This window comes from Phalacrocorax aristotelis, chromosome 3, assembly GCF_949628215.1.
Source record: "Phalacrocorax aristotelis chromosome 3, bGulAri2.1, whole genome shotgun sequence".
Lineage (NCBI taxonomy): Eukaryota > Metazoa > Chordata > Aves > Suliformes > Phalacrocoracidae > Phalacrocorax > Phalacrocorax aristotelis.
This window is the reverse complement of record NC_134278.1, coordinates 124,083,415-124,108,534: the sequence shown is the minus strand read 5'-3', so window position 1 is coordinate 124,108,534 and position 25,120 is coordinate 124,083,415. Positions and strand designations below refer to the sequence as shown.

At 39.3% G+C, this 25,120-nt stretch overlaps 1 protein-coding gene across 9 annotated transcripts in view; it reads left to right on the top strand.

Annotated features, from left to right (window-relative positions):
* MTR (5-methyltetrahydrofolate-homocysteine methyltransferase) overlaps positions 1-25,120 on the top strand; it is a 52,856-nt gene that overhangs the window by 21,156 nt on the left and 6,580 nt on the right. For 6 of the 9 annotated variants that reach the window (XM_075089418.1, XM_075089423.1, XM_075089421.1 and 3 more), the window contains 17 exons: positions 298-374; positions 1,501-1,613; positions 2,915-3,055; positions 3,727-3,912; positions 4,496-4,675; positions 5,677-5,793; positions 5,903-6,043; positions 9,721-9,810; positions 10,439-10,591; positions 11,166-11,273; positions 14,936-15,036; positions 17,055-17,122; positions 17,965-18,085; positions 20,961-21,042; positions 21,830-21,928; positions 23,124-23,199; positions 24,408-24,563. In XM_075089418.1, the coding sequence (XP_074945519.1) occupies positions 298-374; positions 1,501-1,613; positions 2,915-3,055; positions 3,727-3,912; positions 4,496-4,675; positions 5,677-5,793; positions 5,903-6,043; positions 9,721-9,810; positions 10,439-10,591; positions 11,166-11,273; positions 14,936-15,036; positions 17,055-17,122; positions 17,965-18,085; positions 20,961-21,042; positions 21,830-21,928; positions 23,124-23,199; positions 24,408-24,563 (2,009 nt within the window). The other 3 variants (XR_012659931.1, XR_012659930.1, XM_075089424.1) reach the window with 3 other exon arrangements.

Below are 25,120 nucleotides of genomic sequence, written 5' to 3'. Positions count from 1 at the left end.
GTGGTTGAGGACTGGTTCTGATATCCATCAAGTGTCCCCCTGGCATAGTATCTCACATTCTGTATTTGATAAATCCTCAGCTTTGTACATTCCCTGCAAATAGCTAGGATGTGATCTTCTGGGAGTATGGTTTTGCCTTTGGCCACACAAAGATAAACAAGCTAATTAGTCTTGGCTGCTACAGGGCTAAATTGGAGATGTAGGTGTATGTCTAGTATGTTCTGTTTGAGTCTTGTCTGCAGTGGTTTAATTTTAATCAAAAACTTTCCTCTTCACTTTCCTCTTTCTGTAACTCAGGAACATAGCCGAAGCTGTGAAATTCTGTAAACCTCGCATTCCATCTTCTCTCTCTCAAGGATATATGCTGCTGTCAGGTAAAATGGAGTGTAAAGTTTGAGCTTTATAACTCATGCAACCTTCCTTTATAAATTCATTTGCTGTTTTCTGCTGATCATAATGGCACTATGAGTTTCTGATTCTGCCTTAATCCAGCAAGCTTATGGATGTGTAACCAGATCTAAACCTTTCTGCTTTGGCCAAAGGATTAATGGAACAGTTTATTACGGTCTTGTAGAATAGAAGCAAGCCAGCATATTTCACCCTGCAAGTCTCAGACACTTTGTAATGATGAGTGTCTTTATGCTCACTTTGCGACAGGAGAGTGTTAAGCACAGAAAGATCAGGTAATTTGACTGCAGTTGATGGCAAGCTGGGATGAGATCTTTGTGACCTGCTGTGAGACTGCTGCTCTGTCTTGTCTCAGATGTCGATCCATTCGTACTGGGACAGTGTTCCAGCAATACATCCAGGTCCAGAATGTCTTTTCTTTTAGCAAAGTCTGGGTCCGTATGTTCCTCAGCCAGGCCTTCTTGTAAGCCTTGGGGACATGTATCCAAGTAAAACAGTACCTTCTTCTTGGGCTAGCATTTTAATCTCAAATCAATTTAGCATAAATGAAATTAATCATGGTTGGCCCGTGGTTTCATGCAGTAGCTTATTCGCTTCTGCTATAAGGTTTGTTTACCTCTGAGTTGCCTGCTACCCCAGGGTCCCACATGGCTCCTTTCACTGAACTTGGGTATGTGGTTAAGAGCTGACCTTGTTTGTCAGTCAGTTCAGTGGGCTCCTGCTCTGGTGGTGGTAGAGTTATGAGATAACACAGCTGGAAGTTCAGAGAGGGTGTGTATGTGCATACAATAGATGGCCAGAGAACTGTAGCTTCATGTCATTTTATATTGAACAAACTGGCTGTTATTTTTTGTGAGTCGGGTAAATTATTGACTGTCATTGAGGAAGGATAGAAACCTTTGGCATCCGTGTTGGAAGTTGTTCCGTTGCATTTCTTTGCTAGTTACTCATTAGATTTGTGCCCGTCCTGATGTGCTGAGAAATCACCATCCTTAGAGAGACACCTCTATTTCACAGTTTAGAAAAGGGCTTTTGTCTTTCTTACGCAGTGTGTTCTGCTTTTATAAATATGTTCAAAAATATCTTTTTAAGGTTTGGAGCCATTCAGGATTGGGCCACACACCAACTTCGTTAATATTGGCGAACGCTGCAATGTTGCAGGATCACAGAAATTTGCAAGACTCATCATGGCAGGCAACTATGAAGTATACATTTTAACAACAATCTTTATAGCTAATGCTGTGATTTTTCATTGCTCCATTGCACTGCGTTATTAGTTGTTAAACAAGGAGAATTTACTTCCTCACTATCCTTTGTTTCTGTGCTTACCAGCACCTAATAAATTTGTGAGAATGGCTTTTTTTTTTTTGACAAGTGTTACAGGAATCATGACTTTCCATTTTTTAATTAAGTTACACAGCTGATGATGGTTTAGAAAATGTCCTGGTCTGTGCTGTATGTAGGGGTGGATTTACAGAGGAGGGAGGAAGGAAAGAGGGTGTGATCTCCCCTTCCAACATGTAGGGTACATCCGACTTGGGATAGGTTGTCCCACTGTGCAGCTCTTGCTTTCTTTCCCTACCAGTCCTGTTCAGCATTATGGTTGCATCTGATCTTTATATACTTGGATCACTGGCTCCAGCACGCTACATGAAAGTTGCTTAGAAGGTAATGGCTGTCACAGAGCAGCTGCTGGGCAGAATTGAAAAGGCTGGAGTGCTTATTCTTTACTGGTATAGTTACAAGTAGTAGAGTGACATTTCTTGAGAGCTGATACTCTGTCCCAGAGTGTGCCCTGCTGTTCGAGTTGATGCAATCAAAATAAAAGCCCCAGTTTGTTTTTTAGGAAGTCTGACTCTTAAGCTCTTAAAAGTCATGAAGCAGGTTAGACCTATTAAATAAATACAGCTTTAAACACAGGTTGTTAGGGACTTTGAGCACCTAAAACTGTTCTTATTTGTCTCCTCAGTCTGCAGAGTGACAAAAAGAAGAAAGCAAACAGACATGGGTGTTTAGATAACTATGTGGGTGGAGGTAAAACTAGTATTTCCTTCTTAGCACTTGGCAATTATTCTGCAGCTGGAAAAAATGCCAAGCAACCTTCAAAAATGAAGTACTCTGTGTTATGCAAAAGCAGAGCTTGTGATGCAAGACCCTTGTTTCGTACCATCACAGAGAGTGTTTTCATGTAATCTTGTACAGTTAGAAGCCCTTGTTACCATGCAAATATTAAACGATTCAATTAAGCACATGACCAACAGTCTAAAATCAATGGCACATTAGGTCTCTGGTGTCATGTTTTTGTGAACAAATTAGTTACAAAAGTTGTTGGTGTAGCACAACTGATATGTTGTACATCACAGACCATTTCCTTATTCTCTTACGGAATGTTTTATAAATTTTTAAGTTTTTGGCTGCGTGCTTATTTTGAGGAAGTGCAATGTTATCCTGAGAATGATGAGGCTTTTTTCTACTGACTGTTTTGGGTTTTGGCTTTCTTCTTTAGGAAGCCCTGAGTGTAGCCAAATTGCAAGTTGAGATGGGGGCCCAGATTCTTGACATCAATATGGACGATGGGATGCTGGATGGCCCCGCTGCAATGACCAGATTTTGTAACTTGATTTCTTCAGAACCTGATATTGCAAAGGTTGGAATTGAGTCACTCCAAAGTACAATAAAGAACACTTTACTGAGTTGGAAATTGGCTTTCAGAAAATTTTGATATTGGTTTATTTAGTAACCAGTTTAGGTGCTTAATAAGCAGATGTAGGCATCCCCCAAGAGAAAGAGGTACTGTAATAGGGAATGCCTTAGGGGGAAACAGAGGTTTTAACATACTCTATCTGATTTCAGCTAAATATATGCCAGTCCTTTTCATTGGTTAGAAAAGCCAAATGCAGGTTCCTTTTCAGCAGTTATGAGCCATAAGCTATATATTATCAGTACGTAATGGTATTGCTTTTAACAAAACTTAAAATCGCTATGGATATAGGATGGTTTTAAAAGACACTTCTTAAAGTGCATTCTCTTAAAAAAGAGTATCTAATTCAGAAACACAAGACAATGCATGGACAAGTAGAGGTCTCTCTATGATATGATGGCAACTCCATCGAGTTGCCAGAGAAGCTCTTGAGTTAAATTTGCTCTGAGTTTTGCATTTAAAGCAAAATGAATCTACAGATACCATCTGGAAACATTTTATTCATAAATACTGATTAACGTTGTGTGCATTTTTATATCCAAATGGGAAAATAGCATGTGGAACTCTAATTCGTAACTTGTACATATTCCCCTGGCTTACTTTCCTTTTATTTACAGGTGCCGTTATGCATTGACTCCTCAAATTTTGCAGTGATTGAAGCAGGTTTGAAATGTTGCCAAGGGAAATGCATTGTAAACAGCATCAGTCTGAAGGAAGGCGAGGGAGACTTTTTGGAGAAAGCAAGGAAAATTAAGTTGTATGGAGCAGCTGTGGTTGTCATGGCTTTTGATGAAATCGGGCAGGTGAGTGTTGCTTTAAGAGAGCTATTTTTCTTCAGGAGTGCAAGGCTTTCTTATTCTTGGGCAAGATGAAGTTGTTTTGTTTCATTGACACAGATGATTGAAAGAGGTCTATGTCGTCTTAACAATAGTTTTGACCCTGATGTGTTTCATATGGTGCTCATGTGTTTGGGGAATCCAAGTGCTGCTCTAAGCGTAGCTCTGCTGGCACAAGAGCATGTTGCTTGCTGTTCAGCTGTGCAGAACTCTTCTTTCCTTCATAGAAGAATTTTTTAGTTCAGAATCTGAGTTTTGCATGAGAGTAGAGTCTTTGTGAATTAATTTAGTTATGTCAAAAGCACACATTAAACTTTGCATAGGATGATGAAATGCTGGGAAACGAAATTGTGTTTAATAAGTTGAGTCAAAACTCCAGGTACAGGTGTGACGATATTTTTAACCCTAAATTCTTTATATATAATCCTTTTCTAATATTTGTGATGTTCATATTTGCAGTCTTGAGTCGCTGGAACCATAAATGATTTCTGGTGTGTTTATTTTTTGTGTAGTCTGTAAATTTCATGTCAGAATTCTTTTTCTCCATTAGGCAACAGAAACAGAAGCCAAGATTGCGATCTGTTCCAGAGCTTACCAACTCCTTGTGAAAAAAGTGGGCTTCGATCCAAATGATATAATATTTGACCCCAATATTTTGACCATAGGAACTGGAATGGAAGAACATAACCTGTATGCCATGAATTTTTTCAATGCTACTAAAACCATAAAAGTGAGTTGTAAGCTTATTTTAACTTGCAGTATTTTGCTGAGATTACTTTAAAACCCAAACCACCACAAAAGAAAAATATCCCCTACCCCCAACAACAACAACAAAACACTGCTGCAAAACAAAATGCGTTTTAAATTAGCAAGGGGGACTCTTCCTCTGAAGTGTAGCCATTCCCCAATATTGCTTGATTTCCAGTAGAAGTTCAGATAGTTCTATAAATAATTTCCATCCATTATATCTACTGTAAATATACTTTATTAATTAAATGAGGTAACAATCACATTCATTTCAAGCTAAAAGGACTTCCCTGAAGGCATATGTAAGCTGCCTTTTTAAACCAATAAAATTTCTGTTACTGTTGAAGGGATTTGTGCAGTAATGTGACTTCTTGTTTAGCCAAAAATGTGTGTAAAGAAGCACAGCAGTGAAGAGCATCACCTGAATGCAGCCACACTGTTGTGTTTCACAAGGCAACTCGGCTGGCCTGGAGATGCTCTGTCAGTAGCAGTCTGGGGCTTGAGCACCCCACAGGCTATTTTGTCACCACAGGGCTTCTGGAAGGGAGGGTGCAGCCTTGAGGTTAGCTGCTCAGCTACAGCCTGCTCCTGAGACATGCAAGCGGGCAGGCTGGCTGCTCCTGTTTCCTGAGGGGTGGGGGATGGAAGAGCCCTAAGTAGGTCTGCACGGGGAAAATCTAGAATGCTGCTGTGGGAGGACTGATACATTTAGAATCGCACCTATGACTATGGAAACCATGGTAGTTGCTTACATATAACTAGGCTGGATCTTTCCTTTTACTTGTGTCTTTTTTTCTGCAGGGATTTGAATTGCTTTTTATGAATTTGAGTAATTATAAAAGGATCTGGAACAGGGAAGAGAGCCTTGTGGTGCATAGCCAGTGCACCATAGCTCAGGGGCCAACTGTTTTATGGACTGGATGCTTTGTTTAGGTTTCCTTTTTGGAAAGCACTTTGCTAGAAATCTATGTGCAATTCCTATAGGAAACACTGCCGGGAGCCAGGATAAGTGGAGGTCTTTCCAATCTCTCTTTCTCCTTTCGAGGAATGGATGCCATTCGAGAAGCAATGCATGGGGTGTTCCTTTACCATGCGATTAAGGTATGATGTGCTTTTTGGCTTCCATATGGTTTGCACCTGTCAGATGTGCAGTGCTATGTCTGATAACCCTGGCTGGGGGATTCTGTATGGTTTGGGGTTTTTTTTTCAGTATGGCATGGACATGGGAATTGTGAATGCTGGGAATCTGCCAGTATATGATGATATCCACAAGGAATTGCTACAGCTGTGTGAGAATCTAATCTGGAACAAAGATCCCGATGCAACAGAGAAACTTTTACATTATGCTCAGGTAACTTCCAATTTTAAGCTTTGAATAGTAATTAGTTTAGCACCTGGGCTTTAATACCTCCCTGCTGGTGATAGCCTCTAAATTGCACGTGTCAATCTAACAGTGGGTGTTAGAAGTTACTAACGATACTACAAGTGGTTCAGTTATTAATACAGAATAAAATGTGAACTCTGTGATAGGTTGAACCTCTGCAGTTTCTTAGGTGCCTTGAAAGATCCTGCACCAGAGTTCTTCCTGTGCTTCAGGAGACCAAGCTGCAAAGGTGTTCTTTTTAAAGAACAAACAAACCCAAAAACAAGAAGCAAAAAATTCCAAACTCCACCCTGCCAAGCCAAAAAAACCCTCACAAACAAACAAAAACCAAACAAAAGCTAGAAAAGGCCAACCCAAAACCGAAGAAAATCTTTATGCAGGAGCTTAATTGACAAGTGCACTGTGGGAGACAAAGAGTAAACCTGTCTCTCTGGTGGCAATGGTTTGCTTGGAGCATATGTAAAAGGTGAGGTAGTTGCTTGTGGTTCCTGTGCCATAGACTTCCAGTTCATGTAACTCATGCCAAGAGTGAGGATCAGCTATTTAGTGTTTTTGAGATGCTGTAATGATGGTGGTGATAAAAGACAACAATTACACACCTGAAGGTTTCCAGATTATCAGCCCTTAGATGACTGCTGAAATCCTGTTCTGAAAAGAACACACAGCAAAAGTCTCTCTGGGTTAGGTGGCTCTTAGATTTAAGCACACAAGGAGGTTTGCCTGCCTGTCTTGTAGTTCCTGGAGGTATTATTTCAGTGCACAGCTTCATTTGGTTTGTAGTTTGCCCTGTGGTGGTGTGCTTTTTAGGAGCAGTGGCAACGTTGAAAACCAGTAAAGGAAAACTCTCCCTTTCCCTTGTGCTTAGGCTATTTTAGATGGTGCTTTTAGTGTCTTAGCAATTCACCTGGGAGCGATCTTGTCTCTATAAGCAGAGTTTTACCATTATGGTATTCAGGGTTGCAAAAAGAGGAAGAAAAAAAGAAGGGGAATTCAAAAAGGATTGCTTAAGCAGTGTTTCTGCAGAAGACAGAATGTGAATTTAAATGGAACATGAAAAGTAGAAATGGAAGTGGATGACAACTTCTAGATCTAGAAGTTTGGGATGCTATGGTTGGAATCTCTGCCCTTATTTGTGGTGGGAGTTCTGTTGCAGGAGTAAAACAGCCCCCAGTTGCAAAAAGAGAGACGCTCTTGATTCAGAACATCTTTAAAAGCTTTATTAAAATTTAACATAAAATAATTACAACTTCCAGGTTTTGATGGGAGGTGAGCATCCTGATTTGGCTTTCATCTTGTCTCTGGACAAATGTGAGAGTCCAAATAGATAGTAACTTACAGCAATGAGAAGGATTATTAAATAAGCTTTTGGAGTTGGAGGTGTATTTCAAAATATTTATTCAGAGCTTCCTCTGATACAGTGTGTTTTGCAGGCAGCTCAACACTACGCAGCCATTCACTCGTTCCCCGCCCCCCACAGTGGGGTGGAGGAGAGAATCAGGAAAAAAACCCACGTAAAATTCATGGGTTGAGATAGAGACAGTTAAATAGGACAGCGAAGGAAGGGAAAATACTCTAATACTACTACTACTACTGATAAAAGAATATACAAAATAAGTGATGCACGATGCAGTTGCTCACCATCTGCCAACCAATGCCCAACCAGTTCCTGAGCAGTGGTCCCTGCCCCATGACCAACTCCCTCCAGTTTATCGACTGAGCATGATGTCATACGGTGTGGAATATCCCCTTGGCCAGTTGGGGTCAGCTGTCCTGGCTGTGCCCCCTGCCTGCTCCCTGGCAGGGCATGAAAAGCTGAAAAGTCCTTGACTAGTGTGAGCATTGCTTTGCAACAGCTAAAACATCAGTGTGTTATCAATGTTATTCTCTTCCTAAACACAGCACTATACCAGCTACCAGGAAAAAAAAATAAACTCTACTCTAGCTGAAACCAGGGCATAGTGGAATTGAGTGTCTCTTAAGTTCTTTTTTCTAAAGGTTTTTTTTAAATACAAAAGTGTATTTATTAGTCAGTAAGTGCATATGTTCTTTTTATTTCCAATTACTGCAGTTTATTCTGCACAAAGAACATAGAATGTGCAGTCCCCTTTCAACTATCGCACCTCTAATAGAGCACCAGTGAAGTTTCTTCCTAGTTCTTTCAGGTAATAGTAATGTACCTTGCCAGTTGTTTGAATGCTAGACCTGTGGGGGAAAATGAGGAACTTAATCCTTGCAGATTTAGGAGATCGGTCTTCATTTGAAGTTTGAGATTTAAAAAAAAACCAACCAACATTTTCCATAAAGTGTGTAGCTGCAGACATTCTCAAACTGAAACTTTGTCCCATTTATGGCAACGGGGATTGTGCTTCCAAAGGCAGGTTTTTGCATCCTCACATGCAATATAATCATCCTGTTTTTAAAGATCTGCATGTAGTGCTTGCTACTGTGGTCCCTGTGCGCACGCCCTACAGCTTCATGGGTTATTTTTAGGTTGGAATGGTTCCCTTGCTCAAGTGTCTGGCCAGAGGTCAAGGAGCACTTGGTACCTTTTCATTGAATCACAGAAAGTCTGAGGTGGGAAGGGACTTCTGGAGGTCATCTAGTACAAACCCCGCCCCCAATCAGAGCAGGGTCAGCAAGCGAAGGTTGCTCAGGGCTGTGTCCTGGTTGTTTTTTAGTATGACTAAGGATAGAGATTCTACAACCTCTCTGGGAAACATTTTCCTCCTTCATTCATTCCCTTTGTACAAACTAGGCCTATGAGTGGAATAAGGTTTGGCAACGAGAAGCTGTGAAGTTAGCTAACATTTGAGTAAACGTGAATGAAAACTTGTTCTGGTTTCTGTTCTCGTGAGAGAGATTTTGTCTCTATGACTTTTGGTGTGGCTCTATCTTTAAAAACTTGCTGATGAGCACTCAAAAGTATGGGAGGTTCATAAGGACTGAAAGATGTCAGATTGTGTGGAATAACCGACGGAGGAAAAGAAATTACTTGCTTGAAGTGTGGTGGTGGAAGTAATGGATAGCCTGCTCTTCCACGAGCCTTCCTGGGGTGGGTGCTTGTCCTGTGGCCTTCGCGTTCATAGCAAAGGGGAGCGTGAGGCAAAGAGAGTATGCGAGAGTTTGGGACGGTCTGTGTGTGTGAGAAACAGTAGTTCTGTGGGCCGCCTGATTGAAAACACATCTGTGACATGGAATAGCATAACCTATTCCAGCAGAAACTGAATTAGTGCCAAATTAATTAGGATTTTAAAATGAAGTGTAGTGTGTGGGCCAGGAATCAATTTAAATTATGTTCCCAGAAGTAAAACCCTTAGGATTAGTCATTTCATAATTTTTAAGAGTGTGAGAATTATTAAACTGCTCCCTCTGTCTCTCTTTTTTTAAACTTTTGTTCTTTTATCTTTTCTTTACATCTTCATATACCTTTTGGGATGTAGACCCACTAAGTGTCTGTAGTGCATCACAGGTGTTTGCAATATGATTTGCATGTATATAAAAAAATCTTTTGAATAATCTAAAATTATTTTATGGGTCAGTACTTGAAATTATCCTCACTTTTCTAAAGATAAAGTCTGTAGTTGTACTTTTTAAGCTTGCAAGCTCCTCTTCAGAATCATGCCCAAGATGTCTTTCCTCTTCAGAATCATGCCCAAGGAGGAAGAAAAGTTGCACAGACTGATGAGTGGCGGAAAAGCTCTGTGGAGGAAAGGCTGGAATATGCTCTCATCAAGGTGAATCTGTGCAGAAAACTGTCCTACCCACCAGGTCTCAGGGACATGATCTCAGCTCAGACTTTAAGGGACACTTTGCCTTTAAAAATCCTTCAACTGCCATTCTTGTAAAGGCTATTAATTAGTAATGAATAATATATTTAACTTCAATAGCAGAGAAAATTGTGGTGATTTGTCTTTAAACTTCACAAGCTGAAGGCTTTGACCCTTGATATTTTATTCCACTAGTATTGGTAGTAACATACTGCTTTTACTTTCTAACATATTGCTTTTACTTTCCAGGGTGTTTTTTTTTTTTTTTTGGTCCTTTAACAGCACTGCACTGAGTGGCACTTGTGCTGAGGAAGCAATCTTTGAATGTTTGGTGTTTCTTATGACATGGTTAACAAAAACAAACCAACCTGTTAATACAGGGGACTCTTACTTTGAATAACTTTATATGCCTAAGAACTACAGTGTTTTGTTTCCGAAGAAAACCCATTTTAAATACACATTTGAGGTATTCTCAAAGACCAGCAGTATCTAAAGTATCTGTTTGTACTTTCACTGTGATTTTTTGGGGGAAGAAGGCAACTAAATAAAAGCTGTATTTCCAGCAAGATAAAAACTTCTCAATTTTTTTCCCCAGGGCATTGAGAAGTATGTCACTGCAGATACAGAAGAAGCAAGATTAAATCAGCAAAAATATCCTAGACCTCTAAATGTAATTGAAGGGCCTTTGATGAATGGCATGAAAATAGTTGGTGATCTTTTTGGTGCTGGAAAGATGTTTCTGCCTCAGGTAGTGAGAAAATTATTTAATATATTTTCCTATTTTGCAAAAACTAGCATTGCAAACTGTAGCCAAAACATTCTATGCTGGCTTTTTTTTCGGATATAGCAAACAAATTGTGAAAATTCAGGTGCTGCTAATAAGCAGCCCTGTTTTTTCTTTATTTTGGAACTTGACTTTCTTTATGTAGTTTTATATGTTTGTTTTCTTTCTTCCTGAGTGGTTTTGCTTTATCTGAAATCCAGTTTTAAATCTGGGCCCATGAAAAAGAGCAAGAGAGAAAAAAGATCCAAATAAAAATTGCCATGTTTAGCATCTTCCATGTCTAGGCCTGGTTGTAGCTTCCAGTTCTATTGTGAGTGGTCCGGGAGGTTGCTCTGTGAAAGCAAGTGTCATGTGTAGACCCTTAGTCCATCAGGGCCAGCAGCCTGCTTCCGCAGAATGCTCTGCAAAACTGGAATCTGGGTTTGCAAAGTTCTGTTTATTGTTTGAATAGGTATAAAAGAAAGCTATGAGAAATCTGAAGCTATTCCTATACATGATTCTTACTGTCTGTTTTCCCCTTCTCTGTTTATCTATGCAGGTGATAAAGTCTGCTCGAGTTATGAAGAAGGCAGTTGGCCACCTTATTCCCTATATGGAAAAAGAAAGAGAGGAAAGGAAAGCTGAAAGAGGCAGCGTAGGGGAAGAGGCAAGACAGAGTCCTTTGTGCTGTTACTCTTTCATAGCATGCCCTGACAAAAATTGAAATTATTTTTTGCTGATGACATTTATTCAGGTTTTGTGCTGGAGAGTTGATGCAGTCATATGGAAACCAACTATCTTGGCATAATTTGAAGTAGGTCTGAAATTCATAAAGTGCAGATATTGTGGAGCTCTGCTTGGTGTGTGCCTAAGCTGTTGTCACAAGTTTCCTGAAGGATGTCATAAGCCTTTGTAGGCCCATTATACCAGTGTTACTTATTTCTTGTATTTTTGTAGGCATTTAATTCTAGTGGTGTTTATTTATGGTACTTCCAACTTTATGGCAAATTTTTCTATTTGCTTCTGCCATCAGTGAACTATGGAACCCTCTTTTGCATCGTCAAAGCCTGTTACTGTGTTTCTCTTTACTGAGCTCTTCCCTTCCCCCTAGCCCTGACCATTTTCCCAGCTAAACAAATCAAATCCTTCCATCCTTTTTCTTCATAGATTGTGACTTGAAGTCCTCGTGTTATGACAGAGTAGTATGTTCATGGCTTGTGTAGCCATGACCAAGTTGCAGGGGACAAGCGTTTTATGAAAACAGGGTCTGAATACAGTCTTCTCATATGTGTGTTTTTCCACCAGTTTCTGAAGAGTACTTTTTATGTAATATATAAAATATATATAACTGAAAATATCTAATGATTTTCATATCCTTGTGGGCCTTTCCTTTATAGTGCTTCCTGTTTCACAGCCAACAGTTGGAGATGCCTGAGAATAGTTTTATCGACTACCTGTGCTGAGACTTGAAATAATTTCTTCCAAATTTTGTTAATGGATTATGTGATAGGAGAATTGGAAAATAAAGATATAGGATGCCCCTTGTTTCTCTAGACTGACAAGATTCCATTCAGTAGAAAAGAAAGTTCAGATGAATTGGACAAAATCCCCTTTTAAATGCTCGTGTGTGCTGTTTCCTACTATATTTGTAATGTAATAGATGCTTAACGCTTTGGTTGTTAAGTATTTTTCTTCTCTTGTCTTTGACTATCAAATTTAGGTTTGATGTACATTTACTTTTCTTTGGTCCTGTGGAACCTTACCTTGTGTTCTTGGAGACAATAGCTACTATCAGAAATTGGTATTTAACACACACAGAGAAAGGAAGAATAGCAGAATTTCTCTGAACTGTGATATTTGTATATTTTCTTTGGTTTCCCTTCTGTGGATTTTTGAATGGTTCCTAATTCTTCCCTTGAAATCTTCTAACACTGTATCTTTCCATTTGCTGTGGGTCTGTTGTGCGATTGTCAAGCATAAATGTAATGAATACAGCAAATAATTTAGAAAGAAAAATGACCTGATAATCAAATCTGACTAATCTTAATGGAGGAAGGAGAATGCCTAGTCTCTTTTCCTATGCTCTTTCTGGATGTGACGAAGGTGTCTTCTCTCCAGTATGTCAAGCGGATCTGTTCTCTGGCTGTCATGAGTCACCTTTCTATGTGTCATCTCTCTCCTGCTCATGCTGTTCTGTTTTTATTTTAATTCGGATGACAGTGCCGGTATTTGGCACCTTCTAGCTTGTTCTGCTATTTGAAATCAGTGAAATTCGTTACCCTATTGCTTTCATGAGCCCTGGATTAGGATCTGCTGTGAACCCTCTGGCACTTAATTCTCTGGCTAAAAAGAAGTGAAGTGGAATTTGAGAGGTTCTTAAAAATATAGCAAGCGCTCTGAAGAGATCATGAGATATTCTGTGTGACTGAGGAGAGCAGGAGGGAAAAAGTCGGGCTTCTGTCCTCCTGCATTGTATACCTTCTGCTGGGCAAGGGATGCAGTGCTTTCCTCTTAAAAAAAAATGTTGTAGAGAATTGGTGAGAGAGGAAAAAACAGCTGTATCTTTTTTCAAAGTTAGATGTTGGCTTGAAGGAAAATGATTTGCAGACTCTGGTAGCTGGTCCGTCTGATGTTACCCAGGCTACTGTAACCTCCAGGACAGTTTTAGTCCCATACTGCCAGGAAATGTAAGGCGTTGATAGTTACATTTGAGGATAAATAGCTGTGGCTATGGATCTCCATCAAGATTTAAAAAAAAAAAAAAAGCAGCCCTTTGGATGTCTGCCCAGAACTTGAGGACCTCCTAGCTTGAGACAATTGAAATGACAGTGTGCCCTAAATAGGGTTTATTTAAAATAGTGTGTGCTCTGGCCCATGTTGTTTACTGCCCAGCACAGATTTTCCTTCTCCTTGTGTGCAAATCCAATTTTTTTTTCTTGGCTATCAATCACAAGTTAAATCATCAGTAGTTATTGGGTATGATACGTGTGGGCAGCACTTTTTGTTCTTCTCCCAGTCCTTGATTAATATCTTTCCCCAGTTTTCTCTTATGTTCCAGCAGTGTATTTTCAGCTGCAAATTCTTTTATTGATGTGCTGAGATTGATGTACTTACAGACCTCCATTTTGCCTTCTCTGTTCCCTGGTTTTCTGTAAAACAGGAGCGCTGGGGAGATAATAGATTTTCAGTAAACAGCAGCGTTGGTGGGGATCCAGGGATTTTATTCAACAAACGTGTTAGGACCGTGGGAGATGCTAGTATCACTCTTGGTAATATATAAAGTTTTTTTCCCCCCAGAAAATTGCAACTGCAGAAGGCAATGTAGGTTCCTGAAGTAGAGAGCTACTCGATACTGTCCAGAAGTATAAAATGCTTCGTAGAAGGATCTAATTCTCCAGTTCTGCCATCTGCAAAGGAGATAAGATACTGGCCAGAAAAATATTTTGTAGTTTCACATGGAATCTGCTCAGGTTTCCACTTTATTTAAATTCTGTGCAATTTAAGTAGTCTGTTACTGACATCTGATCCTGCACCAACTCAAACATGGCACTGAAATAGCCTGGAGCTGCTCCAAATGACACGACTGATTATACAACTAAAAATGCATTGCAAAAGTCTGTGTCCTGGTGGAGAGCTGCTCTCGGAAGTTCCACTGTTGCCCTGCAGATAGGAGCCCTTTGTCAGGGCTGAATGCCATCTAGCCTGGGACCAGCTTGTGACAGTACGGTTTCCCTTCTTTGAGGAGATCCGTTTTCCCACCTGTTTGTTCAGCTTGGGTAGTCTGAAGTAGCCTGATCACTGCACTTAAATGTCTCCCTTGCTATTCAAGTTGCACAAATTTTTGCTTTTGCTAATTCCTCTCATTCTTCTCAGCACCGCATTGAAAGATTGTTCTTGATGCACAACCAGGCGTGTAATTATGAGTGTTCATACCCCTTTGTTCTAAATATTTGATCTACTTCAACTCTTTATTGGTGAGGTTTATATTTGGAGTACTTTAGGATTTCACTTATTGCACTGCACAAAATGCTATCCAGATCTGGAATTTTTAATTTGCTATTTTGGGTTGTTTTTTTTTTTAAAACACAGATTTTTTTTTTTAATAATATGAATGCAATTTGCAAGAGTAACTCTTGTGCAAGTTTTTAATACCTGGGTCTTTTAAAATAGTTTTTAATATTGAGTATGTTACCTCTACTGCGCTTTGCAATTACTTGTACTGCAATAGGAGTCTTGGTCGTGGATTAGGATTGCACTGTTGAAGGATCTGTGCAAACATACCTCGGCTTCAGAGTAATTTAACTCTTGTGTCATTTGTTCAACTTTCAGGATCCTTATCATGGTACGATAATACTAGCAACTGTGAAAGGAGACGTACATGATATCGGCAAGAACATTGTGGGAGTCGTTTTGGGCTGCAACAACTTCAGGTAGAGGGACTAACATTAGGTAGCTGGGAAATACACCTGTATGAGGCTAGCTAACTAATATGTTAGGCTAGCCGCCTCTGTGGCAATAACAGAAGTGGGCATCTCTTGGGAACTGTCCTCTGTTCCCCAGGTTGTGGCTGGGAACACAGATCATACTAGCTATTACTAATGGGGCAGCAAGAGGGAGTATAGCCTCCTCCTTTAATGCTTTTTTTTCTTAATAAGTCGGCATCTGAGGGGAATGCAGTTTAACATCAACTGAAACATAGATGAGAGCATCGTTTTTTCTATTTGTTTTTTCTTAGTTAAATATAATGTCTGAAGAAATCAGACATGACAGTGGTAGTAGGCAAGACTACGCGTGGGTTGTGCATTGTGATGGGAAAAAGGAAGTTTTGTAAGATTTGAATGAACCTTTTAGTCTGTTTTTCAAGCTGCTTGTTAACTATGAGGTTTTAACAACTTGCTGGGCTATGTTTTTTTGTTAAATAAGAGATGAGATTCTTGTCCTGTTTGTGAGCTTCAAAAGATAGAACTTCAAGAGGAGTGAGCTCTTCCAAGGCCTGTGTACCTGCAGCAGGGTTGGCAATAGTGTTGGAATGAATGGTCAGGGTTCAAACAGAGCCCCTTGTTAAGCGTCTGTCAAAAGTTGTGCAAAGCTGAATCTGCTTTGGAACTCTGTCATACTGTTCATTCCTTTAGTTTTGTTTTGACTTGGGGCTGTAATTTGCTCTAAAAAGATCCAAAATGGTCTTTTTATTTTAAAAGACAAAGGGTTAAAGCCAGTAGCAGTGCTGTGTATATGCAGTATATTCCATTTCATCATCTCTTGAAATTCTATAGATTGGTTTCAGGCTTTTTTGAGCTTTATTTAAACTTACTGAACTGAAGCCACAGTGTTTTCTGTCACCATGAGTATGACTTGAAGCTGAATGAAGCTAGCAGGCTGGGGTGGCTTATTTGGGGGAAAAAAAAGAAAACCAAAAAACCAAACCTTGGCAATGGCTAGGGTGAATAGGGATAAAATGCTAGCAAGGGAAGTGGTGTCTCATTTCATAAAATGTACACTTTAATAGGACAAAGAAAACCTTGATGTGAATCATCTTATGTTCCTGACATAAGATGTGATGTCCACACAACCTTTCCATAGTGTCCAAATAACTCCAGAAATGCCACTGCTGACGGTTAATCCTTGGTTGCTGTGAATGGCTAAGCACCACACAGCCAGCCTCGGTGGGATGGGGAAAGAGGAAAGGAAGAACAAAAGCAAGAAAAATTGTGGGTGGAGATGAAACTGTTTAATAAGTGAAGGAGAAGTAGAAGAAGAGAGAGAGAAAAACTGAAACAAGTGACGCAAAGGCAATGACTGACCACGTCCCACGGGTGGGCTGATGCCGAGCCAGTTCGTGAGCAAAAGACAGCTAACCCCCGCTAAACCCCTTCCTCTCCCTTTTTATTGCTGAGCATGACATCATACGCCATGGAGTATGTCTTTGGTTAGTTTGGGTCATTTGCCTGGTTTTGTCTACTCCCAACCTTTTGCGCACCCCCAATCTATTCCCTGGGGGCTTAGAGTGAGGAACAGAGAAGGCCTTGATGCTAGACAAACACTGTTCATCATTAGTTAAAACATTAGTGTGTTATCAGCATTGTTTTGCTCACAAATCTAAAACACAGCACCATACCAGCTGCTGTGAAGAAAATTAACTCCATCTCAGCCAGACTCAGTAGAACCACAAAAACATTATTTGAAAAAAAAAAAAAAAGCCTCTTACACTTCCATTTTCTTATCTACTGTATCATCTGGAACTCTGTTGAAAATTTTGCCAGACCCAGAGGTATTTCCTATATTAAAATTCCCAACAAAGGTCTTAAGAGAAACAAACAAACAAATAAAAATCTCAATTTTAACTTCAATTTTAGGTCAGTCATTTACAGTAAGAGCAATGTATTTGCCCTGTGGCAGAAATTTGATCTGTTTTTTAAAGAATCTTGTATCATCTTACTTCTTTTCACAGAGTTATTGATTTAGGAGTCATGACTCCATGTGATAAGATATTGAGAGCTGCTGTTGAGAGCAAAGCAGGTATAGAGAGATTTCATTAGTACTTCTGAACTGTTTAATTTTTAAAGCCCACTGACACTTTTTTATTGCTGCTCATTGCATTCCTATGCTGTCTATGATTTGGTCAGCCTATCTTCAGATAAATCATTGCATTAACAGTAGTAATTATTTAGTATTTGGTGCTTCTGTGAAACCTAGCCTGAGGAACTGAAAACCTGTATCAGAAGGACAACTCCAAGAGCGATGTTTTAGTATCTGTTTTACAAATGGATAAATGGAGCCTTGCTAAGGTTGAATAACTTTGTGTTGGGTCCTAAATCAGTGGAAGAACTTGGTGTTCAGGCTGCCAGATCAGTGACTATGAAATCAGGAATGAATCGTTCTAGTAAATAATGAACTTTCTGAAACAAGTTACGGTTGCTTTGAAACACTCTGCTGCATCTTGGAAAAGATGAACTCTGTGGAACAGGTGGTGAAGTTCGAAAGTGTTTGCTGTTTAAGAAGAGGAGAGCTTATCATTATTTTGTCTTATTTCCCTCCTCAGTGCTGAACTTCTGAGTTTTGAAGCTTGCTGATCAGAAGTACTGTATATTCATTGCAGAAACTAGAGCAGTAGGTGTTCAGCAGCTGTGAAGACAGTTTGACAAATATCCTAAACTGGGGATTTGGAATCACTTTAATTCTTGGAAAGCTTTCACTTTCTAGTTAGGTCAAACCTCGCTTCTAGACTAGCAACTACCCTGCTTTTTCTCTCACTATTCCCTATCTGATGTATGAAAGAAACGCTTTCTGTAATAATTTCTGTGTCTTTTTAGAGTGGATTTGCTAAACCTTTTGTGTATGTGTTTGTAAATTTGCAATAGATATAATTGGCCTATCTGGTCTCATCACCCCTTCTTTGGATGAAATGATTTTTGTCGCCAAGGAAATGGAGAGATTGGCAATAAAGATTCCTTTGCTGATTGGAGGAGCAACTACTTCTAAGTAAGATATCTCAGTGGGAAGATGGGGAATGTGTATGAAAATAGTGTTAACCAGGGAAAAAGAGCATTTATAGCCATTTCTCTCTTGCTTTCCCTCGTTTCCCCCCAACACACATACTGGTATGTATATACTTAAGACCAAATGTTATTTCTTATATCAGAAGTCCTAGAATAGAGAGGTAAAATGCAATTGGGACACAACAAATAACATTTTAAACAATTAATTTTTGCGAGTGTTGCGTCTTTTGCAAGTGTGTATTGTATGTGGAAGTATTGTATCTTTCTAGAAGTTCACACACGTATGCATATGAATACAGCTCTGTTCTTCTAAGGGGTTGACTGATCCGTTTTGATTCACCAAAGTATTCTAAAAATGCAGTATTTTGAGGCTAGAAATGGTCATGCTGACATCAGGGAGGTTTTAATGTGTATTCTTGGATTACTGTTCAGCGCTGTGCTGATCAGGTTGAGACCCCAGTCATGTTTGAGCAGGCTGAGAGGGGATAAATTCTAGCTGCTTGCCTTGAAGTTGTTACCATCTTGCTTTTGATAGACTGAGCTTTTCTATTGAAATCTTGTTCTCTCAGATGAAATAATACAGCTGCTATGATGTCCTGAAGACCAGCGTTGACAGCTCACTGACACCTAGTATTAACACTACCACAAATGTGTTTTAGGCATGTGTAGCGGCCTTGGGTCATGCTTTGCTAACTCGTTTGTGTACAATATGCTTGAGTAGTTGACAGCTCAGAAGACTGCAGAGGTCATTTCTTGTATAACCAGAAGCTGTTAGCAGTGTTGCTTTCTTTATCAGAGCAGCGCATATTTTAGCAGAACCATTAGCTCAATGTATTCTGTATTTTTGGCCTTAGCAAATCATCCCATAATTTGACAGGCAGTGAAGAGTAGGATCGCTACCTGTCTTTATTGGTCCTGTAGTTATAATGCGAGGTAAAGTGTATCCTTTTTCTCCTTCTCCATATGAGTGTCTCTTCCTATGGCTTTGATACGGACAACAAACATGGAGGGGTTTTTCTTAAAAACAGAAAGGGGGAAAAAAAAAGTCTTATTCTAAATGGAGGTCTTAGGAGAGCCCTTTCTTCAGATCTTTTTAGTCTTTGTACACAGAGTGCTGTGGCCAAGTAATTGATGTCAAATAACTAGTATAAAACAACTTTGTAGAATTTATTTAGAGATGAATGTAGCCAACAGCAAGGCAGCACTAGTTTCATCCTTGAATATGGAAATTATTGAAGAATATATGTACAATTTGTATACATAAATAACTTTATTCATGTGAACGGTATATAAATATGTACTTACGCATATGCCCAGGCACATACAGTTTCTATAAATTATATATCACGTAAACGTAATCTTTATGGAAGTCTGGATTGGTAATATATATTTAATTTTACTTCCACAGTCTTAAGTTTAACCTCGTGTGCATTCTGGAAGGTTGTGTACATGTCAGAGGTTGCTAATGAAGAATCAGCTCTTTTTCTCTGTAATAAGTAGACATCCTTATCTGGAGTTAGGAGACCATAAGTACTTGGAAGGGTGGATAGTGAGGTTAGTTTGAAAGAGAGAGAGGCTGGATAATAGAGTTTCTTCATAACTTACAATAACGATGATGTTTGCATTCTCACTCTGCTGCTTTGGTAAACTCAGATGCTGACAAATAATGGTGACAGTTTTGTTGTGGTAATGTTTGTTTTTTAAAAACATAAAGATTAGTATGTACTAGTTGATACATTGCCACTGTAGGACCATGCCTGGTTTGTTTCCCTTGTTCCTATCAAAATAGAAGATACAATATTTTTTTCTTAAAACAAAACAAACAAAAAAAGCTGCCAAGATCCAAAGTGCATCGCCTCGAAGAAAATAAGAAAATTAAGATGATTGTGGACAGTTGTTTACTGAGCTGTGTTGCAGTCATCAGTAACCTCCATGGCCAAATGCTCTCAGTATTTAGACAACCTGAAGAAACAGGAGATCTCATCTTTGCTGTGGAAGATCGCTTCCTGGGTTCTGATTTAAACTAATTTTAAAAATGGTGTTTGACCTTAGCATTCAAGAAAGCAAACTGAGCTTTGGCCTGCAAGGTCTTCGTTCCTGCACTTGCTTGCACAGTTTGCCAGGACTCTGAGCGGCAGGGGTAGCCAGCTGCATTTCATGTGATAGCTTAGGCCTGAGTTTAGGACTCCAAACTTTAATTTGATCAACAAAGTACTATAATATAGAAGGAAATATTTTCATGAGGACTGGAACATGAATAAATGCCAAATAATTGGGCGAGTTGCGAGATTTTTATGTGAATGACTTGGCTGACCAAGCAGGTGCAAGTTTGTAACAGTTATTGACCACCGGCAGAATTCCTTCTTCAGGTGAGTAGAGAGCTTGTGCCTCTGGTTTTGAAGTAGAGCATTGCAGAAATGGAATAATCATCAATGAAATACATTAATGCTAATCCGTAGACACAGAAACTAGCACGTGGGAGGAAAAAATATAAGATGAGCAAAAAAGAGTAAGAAAAAATTGTCAGGTTTTGGTAGGCTTAGTTTGGAACATTCTCACTGAAACGAGTTGCTGACTTTCAGTCGGCGGGTAAGACAGTGAGGGAATGCGAGTTGGCACATTATTATGAAGCATTCTGATACTCTTCGAAGAACAGTGTTTATGTACCTATTATTAAAATCTGTGTTTAATCATCCATGCATAGCAGATGAATTAATGGCTTTCTTCTTTCGAAGTTCTGGTCTATGCATTAAGTCAGGATTTATTTCACTGGGGGTTTTGTCTGGGTGGTGTTTTTTTAGTTTCTTTTTTGTTTGTTTCAGTTGTGAAATGCTCACTCTTTTTCTTTTTCATTTAAGAACACACACAGCTGTTAAAATTGCCCCTCTATACAGCGCACCTGTAATCCATGTCCTGGATGCATCCAAGAGTGTTGTGGTTGTAAGTTCCAAGTTATAGTTTCTCATCCATGCAAAATTATATGCCCTGTTCTTCTGTTGTGCCTCTCATCCTTTCCACTAAGGCTTAAAGTTATGGCAGAAAACTGAAGAGCCACATCAGAGACCAGTTTCTAAACTACGATCGCTTCAATTGTTTTTTTTGCTGCCACAGGGTTATCTCATCTGACTTGTGTCAATTATTGTCACTCGATACCTTTATTTTAATGCCCATTTCTCTAGTGAGGGTGACATGGTTCATTCTGAGTCCCTGACTGTAGTTTAGCAACATTTTATAGTGAAGAGTGATGGGGTTAGATGTGATCTGCTATTCTCTATTTTGGACATATTTCTGAAGTTAGTGATATGGCAACAATAGTACTATAGAACGACTGGCTGAAGCTTTCTGGGATGGATGCTCTCCCTGTCGGACAAATGGGTAGTTTTAGCTGGCAAATACCTGCTGGAAAGAAGCAGGCCAAGCTGTGTGGTGTTTCTACAACTATTCAGTCTCTGAAGTCTTGGAGTGTTCTTCTCTCGGGTCTTTCCAGAGCCGGACTTGGCTCTGCTAATACTGTATGTGTAGTAGGGCAGTACTCTCAGTAATGATCATATTCTTAATTATGTTTTGAACCTAGCTTGCAAATTAGTTGTAAGGCTTAGTTTAGTGTTGTCAAGTATAATTGGAAACAAGAGTTTGAAAGACAGATAGCTTAGACTGAAGTTTGTACTCTCTCCTTACTATAGTATGTTACGGTATGTACTCAGCGCTTTCTGTGTACTATTTTCAGTGCTCCCAGCTCTTAGATGAAAGTGTAAAGGATGATTTCTTTGAAGAAATATTAGAGGAATACGAAGAAATTAGACAAGAACACTATGAGTCTCTCAAGGTATAAATATAATTTCTTCAGCTTCTTTTCTTGTTTGAAGTAGTTAGTACTTGCCTCATTACTAACTCTGTTTCAGCTCCCTACGAAGATCTTCAGGTAGATTTATGCTGATTTAAAACATGCAGTAGAATTGATGGAAAACTTCCAGAAGTGCTTATGAAATAAAATTTCTAACCCATGAGGGAAAATTCTGCATGAGTCTAACACACGGTTGGCAAATTCTTGATTGTCCTCAGTGGGCAGTCAGTGCTATCTCCATGGAGCTGGCAGTCATGCCAGCCAACCTACAGGAGACCAGTCCTCTCCTAGAGCAGTAGGTGGAAACAGGGAGTTACATCGGGGTAACTAAAATGGCACTGATTGGTTTTGCTGGTACTAAGCCACACCCTGTGGTGTATTTTACAACACTGCGCTTTCCTGATGTGTTCATATGGTTTAGGTTAGGTATCTGAGCAGTCTCAGAGAGCTGAGGCTGCCATTTTAGGGAAGTGAAGAGAAGGAAGCAACGAAACGTGGAGAGGGGCTCTGCAAATTAACAATAGGAAACGACGTATGACTCCTCTGAGGCCATCTTTGTAAATAAATGCAGAAGCAAGCTGAAAGTCATCTGGCTCTCACTTGGTCTCTTGATAAAGAAAGATAAAGCTTGAGGCCTCCTGCTGAGGACATTTGGCTTGACCAAGTTTAAGATTGCACAGGGACCCAGTCCACTTAAGTTGAGATCAGTGAGTGCAGCACTGTCCTTTAAGCAGAGGTCAGCAGTGAATTTGTGGGCCTTACTGAAGTTGTTATAAATTTCCTGTGCCTTTCAGAAGAGCCAGTAATTTGCCCAGAGGCATGCTGCAGTCACTGCTGCTGGTGTCACTGAAATCTTAAGCAGGCAGTAGGAGAATATCTTACTGTATGTGTATTTTCATGTAATTTGAAGTAATAAAGGAACTTCTGTGCAGTTCAGAGGAACTAGAAGTCTTGTAGGCCACTTTCGTTAGAAGTGTACAGGAGAAAAATAATGGTGTGGTTGGGATGGAATCTTACTTTACTCTTGTGAACTGGGAGTTGTTGGAACTGAAATTGTCTGTTGTCAGATTTGTCCTGAAGACCTTTGTAAGTAAAACTCTACTACTCAGCCAACAGTTACAGTTTATCTGTCCGAAGGATGGCTGGCTTTATGAAATTAGCCTTTATGTCCATGCAGGAAAGAAGATACTTGTCTCTACAGCAAGCTAGAAAAAAAGGTTTCCATAACGACTGGTTATCAGGCCATAAACCAGGTCAGTTTAAATGTTGCTGTTTGTTGCTGTGTCTTTCCTCTATCTTATGTATTTTATGTATCTTCTTAACTAGATATTGCTTCATTAAACTTCAGGATAGAGTAGTGTAACAACTTGAATAAATTGGTGTCTGTCTGAGCAGAGATGTTGGTTTTTTTTCATAGATTAGAGCATCCTGTTTCTGCATTTTATTTTTTACAGTATATGTAAAAAACAAATTAATCATTAATAAAAAAAAGAAAAAAAAAACCCTAAAACAATGAGTTACCCAAAACACCATGTAATCAAAGATAAGTCTAATGCCTGCTTTGCAAAATAATGTCAGACTGGCTCATTATATTACAAAACTTACTATATCATATTTAGGGAACCCATGTTGTGACATGCTATTTATATCAAATTCCTCCTTACACTTTTTCCTATCCTTCCCCCATTAGTTTCTGTACCAGTAATTTATTTATTTATTTACTTATTTAAAATTAGAGACTAGAAGTACAAACAGCATTCCACAAGAAGCGCGTCCTGCACTGACATTAACACTTCACTGCTTTCTGTCATTTCATTTACAAGACTCAACAAGATGATAATTTTCAGTAGCTCATCTTAAAGGTTGTATCATAAAGTACTGAACAGCACAGACAAGACAAGGGCAGAGCTACATCATAACATAGGTCCATCTTGCTTCTTCACTTGTGCATTTGCGTCTGAGCCAGTGTGTGGTGGTTGCAACAGTTCATATAAATTACCTAAAAATTTACAGAACTATTTTACATTACCATAGCATGTAATATGTCTGTGTATAGAAAGCGGGATTTGCAAATATGAAAGGTATATGCCCTAAAAATATGTGGGGTACTGGTAAGTTGTTTAGGTTTTTTGGTCTTCTGTTTTGGCCAATATTTTGGCCAATGAAATAAGTTCAGAAGTCCAACAACTAATAAGTGTTGACTTATATGAAAGAACAAAAGGCCTTAAATTTTCTGTTTCAGCTTTCTGTGCCTTTTATCCCCCTTTTTTTTTTTTTAATTCACATTGTTACTAGGGTAAGGTGTGACTTGGGAATGAGATGACAGTCAGAGTTCTAAGACAAGTACTTTGGAAGAGGTCACTTGCAGTGGTGGAGGCTGGTGAGCATCAGTTATGCTGCACATAGAAGAGCAATATTAAATCAGTTTCATGACATCCGATTGTTCTTCTGATTCTTACAGTTAAACCAAAATTCATCGGCACAAAAGTCTTTGAAGATTATGACCTGAAGAGGCTGGTAGAATACATTGACTGGAAGCCTTTCTTTGACGTCTGGCAACTTAGGGGAAAGTATCCCAACCGGGGTTTCCCTAAAGTGTTTAATGATAAAACTGTAGGTGAGTATTGAGATTGTGTTTATTTCATGTAGATAATCCTAACAGAGCTGCCATGCTGCATTAAGATTCTGAAAGTTTTGAAATAGTGCAAATAAGTGGAAACCCAGTGTCACTGAAATAATTCATTTAAAGCAACACTTAATGAACCAAGTGTTGGCATGTGAGGCTGAAAAGTAAATGGGGAAAAATGCTCAATCATCTTATTGTAAATTCACCTGCCAAAACACAGGGAGGTGTTTTAATGACATAAGGTAGCAGCAGAGCACTTAATGGATCTGTGTTCCATTGTGGGTGAAGATGGCAAGAGGGCTCTGGCTCCTTTTGAAACTACTCAGTAGGCCTTGAAATACGTGATGAAACTGCAAGGGTGACACTGAAATCAGTGTTCTGGATCTGCTGCGCTGTGGTAATGTAGGTGCACACACATGTTCTCTCTTCCTCATTTTATTCTGCGTCCTCTACTAGAATGGTGCTGGCTGAAATGTTGGGGTTTTTTTCAAGTTATATGTTGTAACAACTGTATAGATGTAATCACACAGCTATCTCTGCTGCAGCTG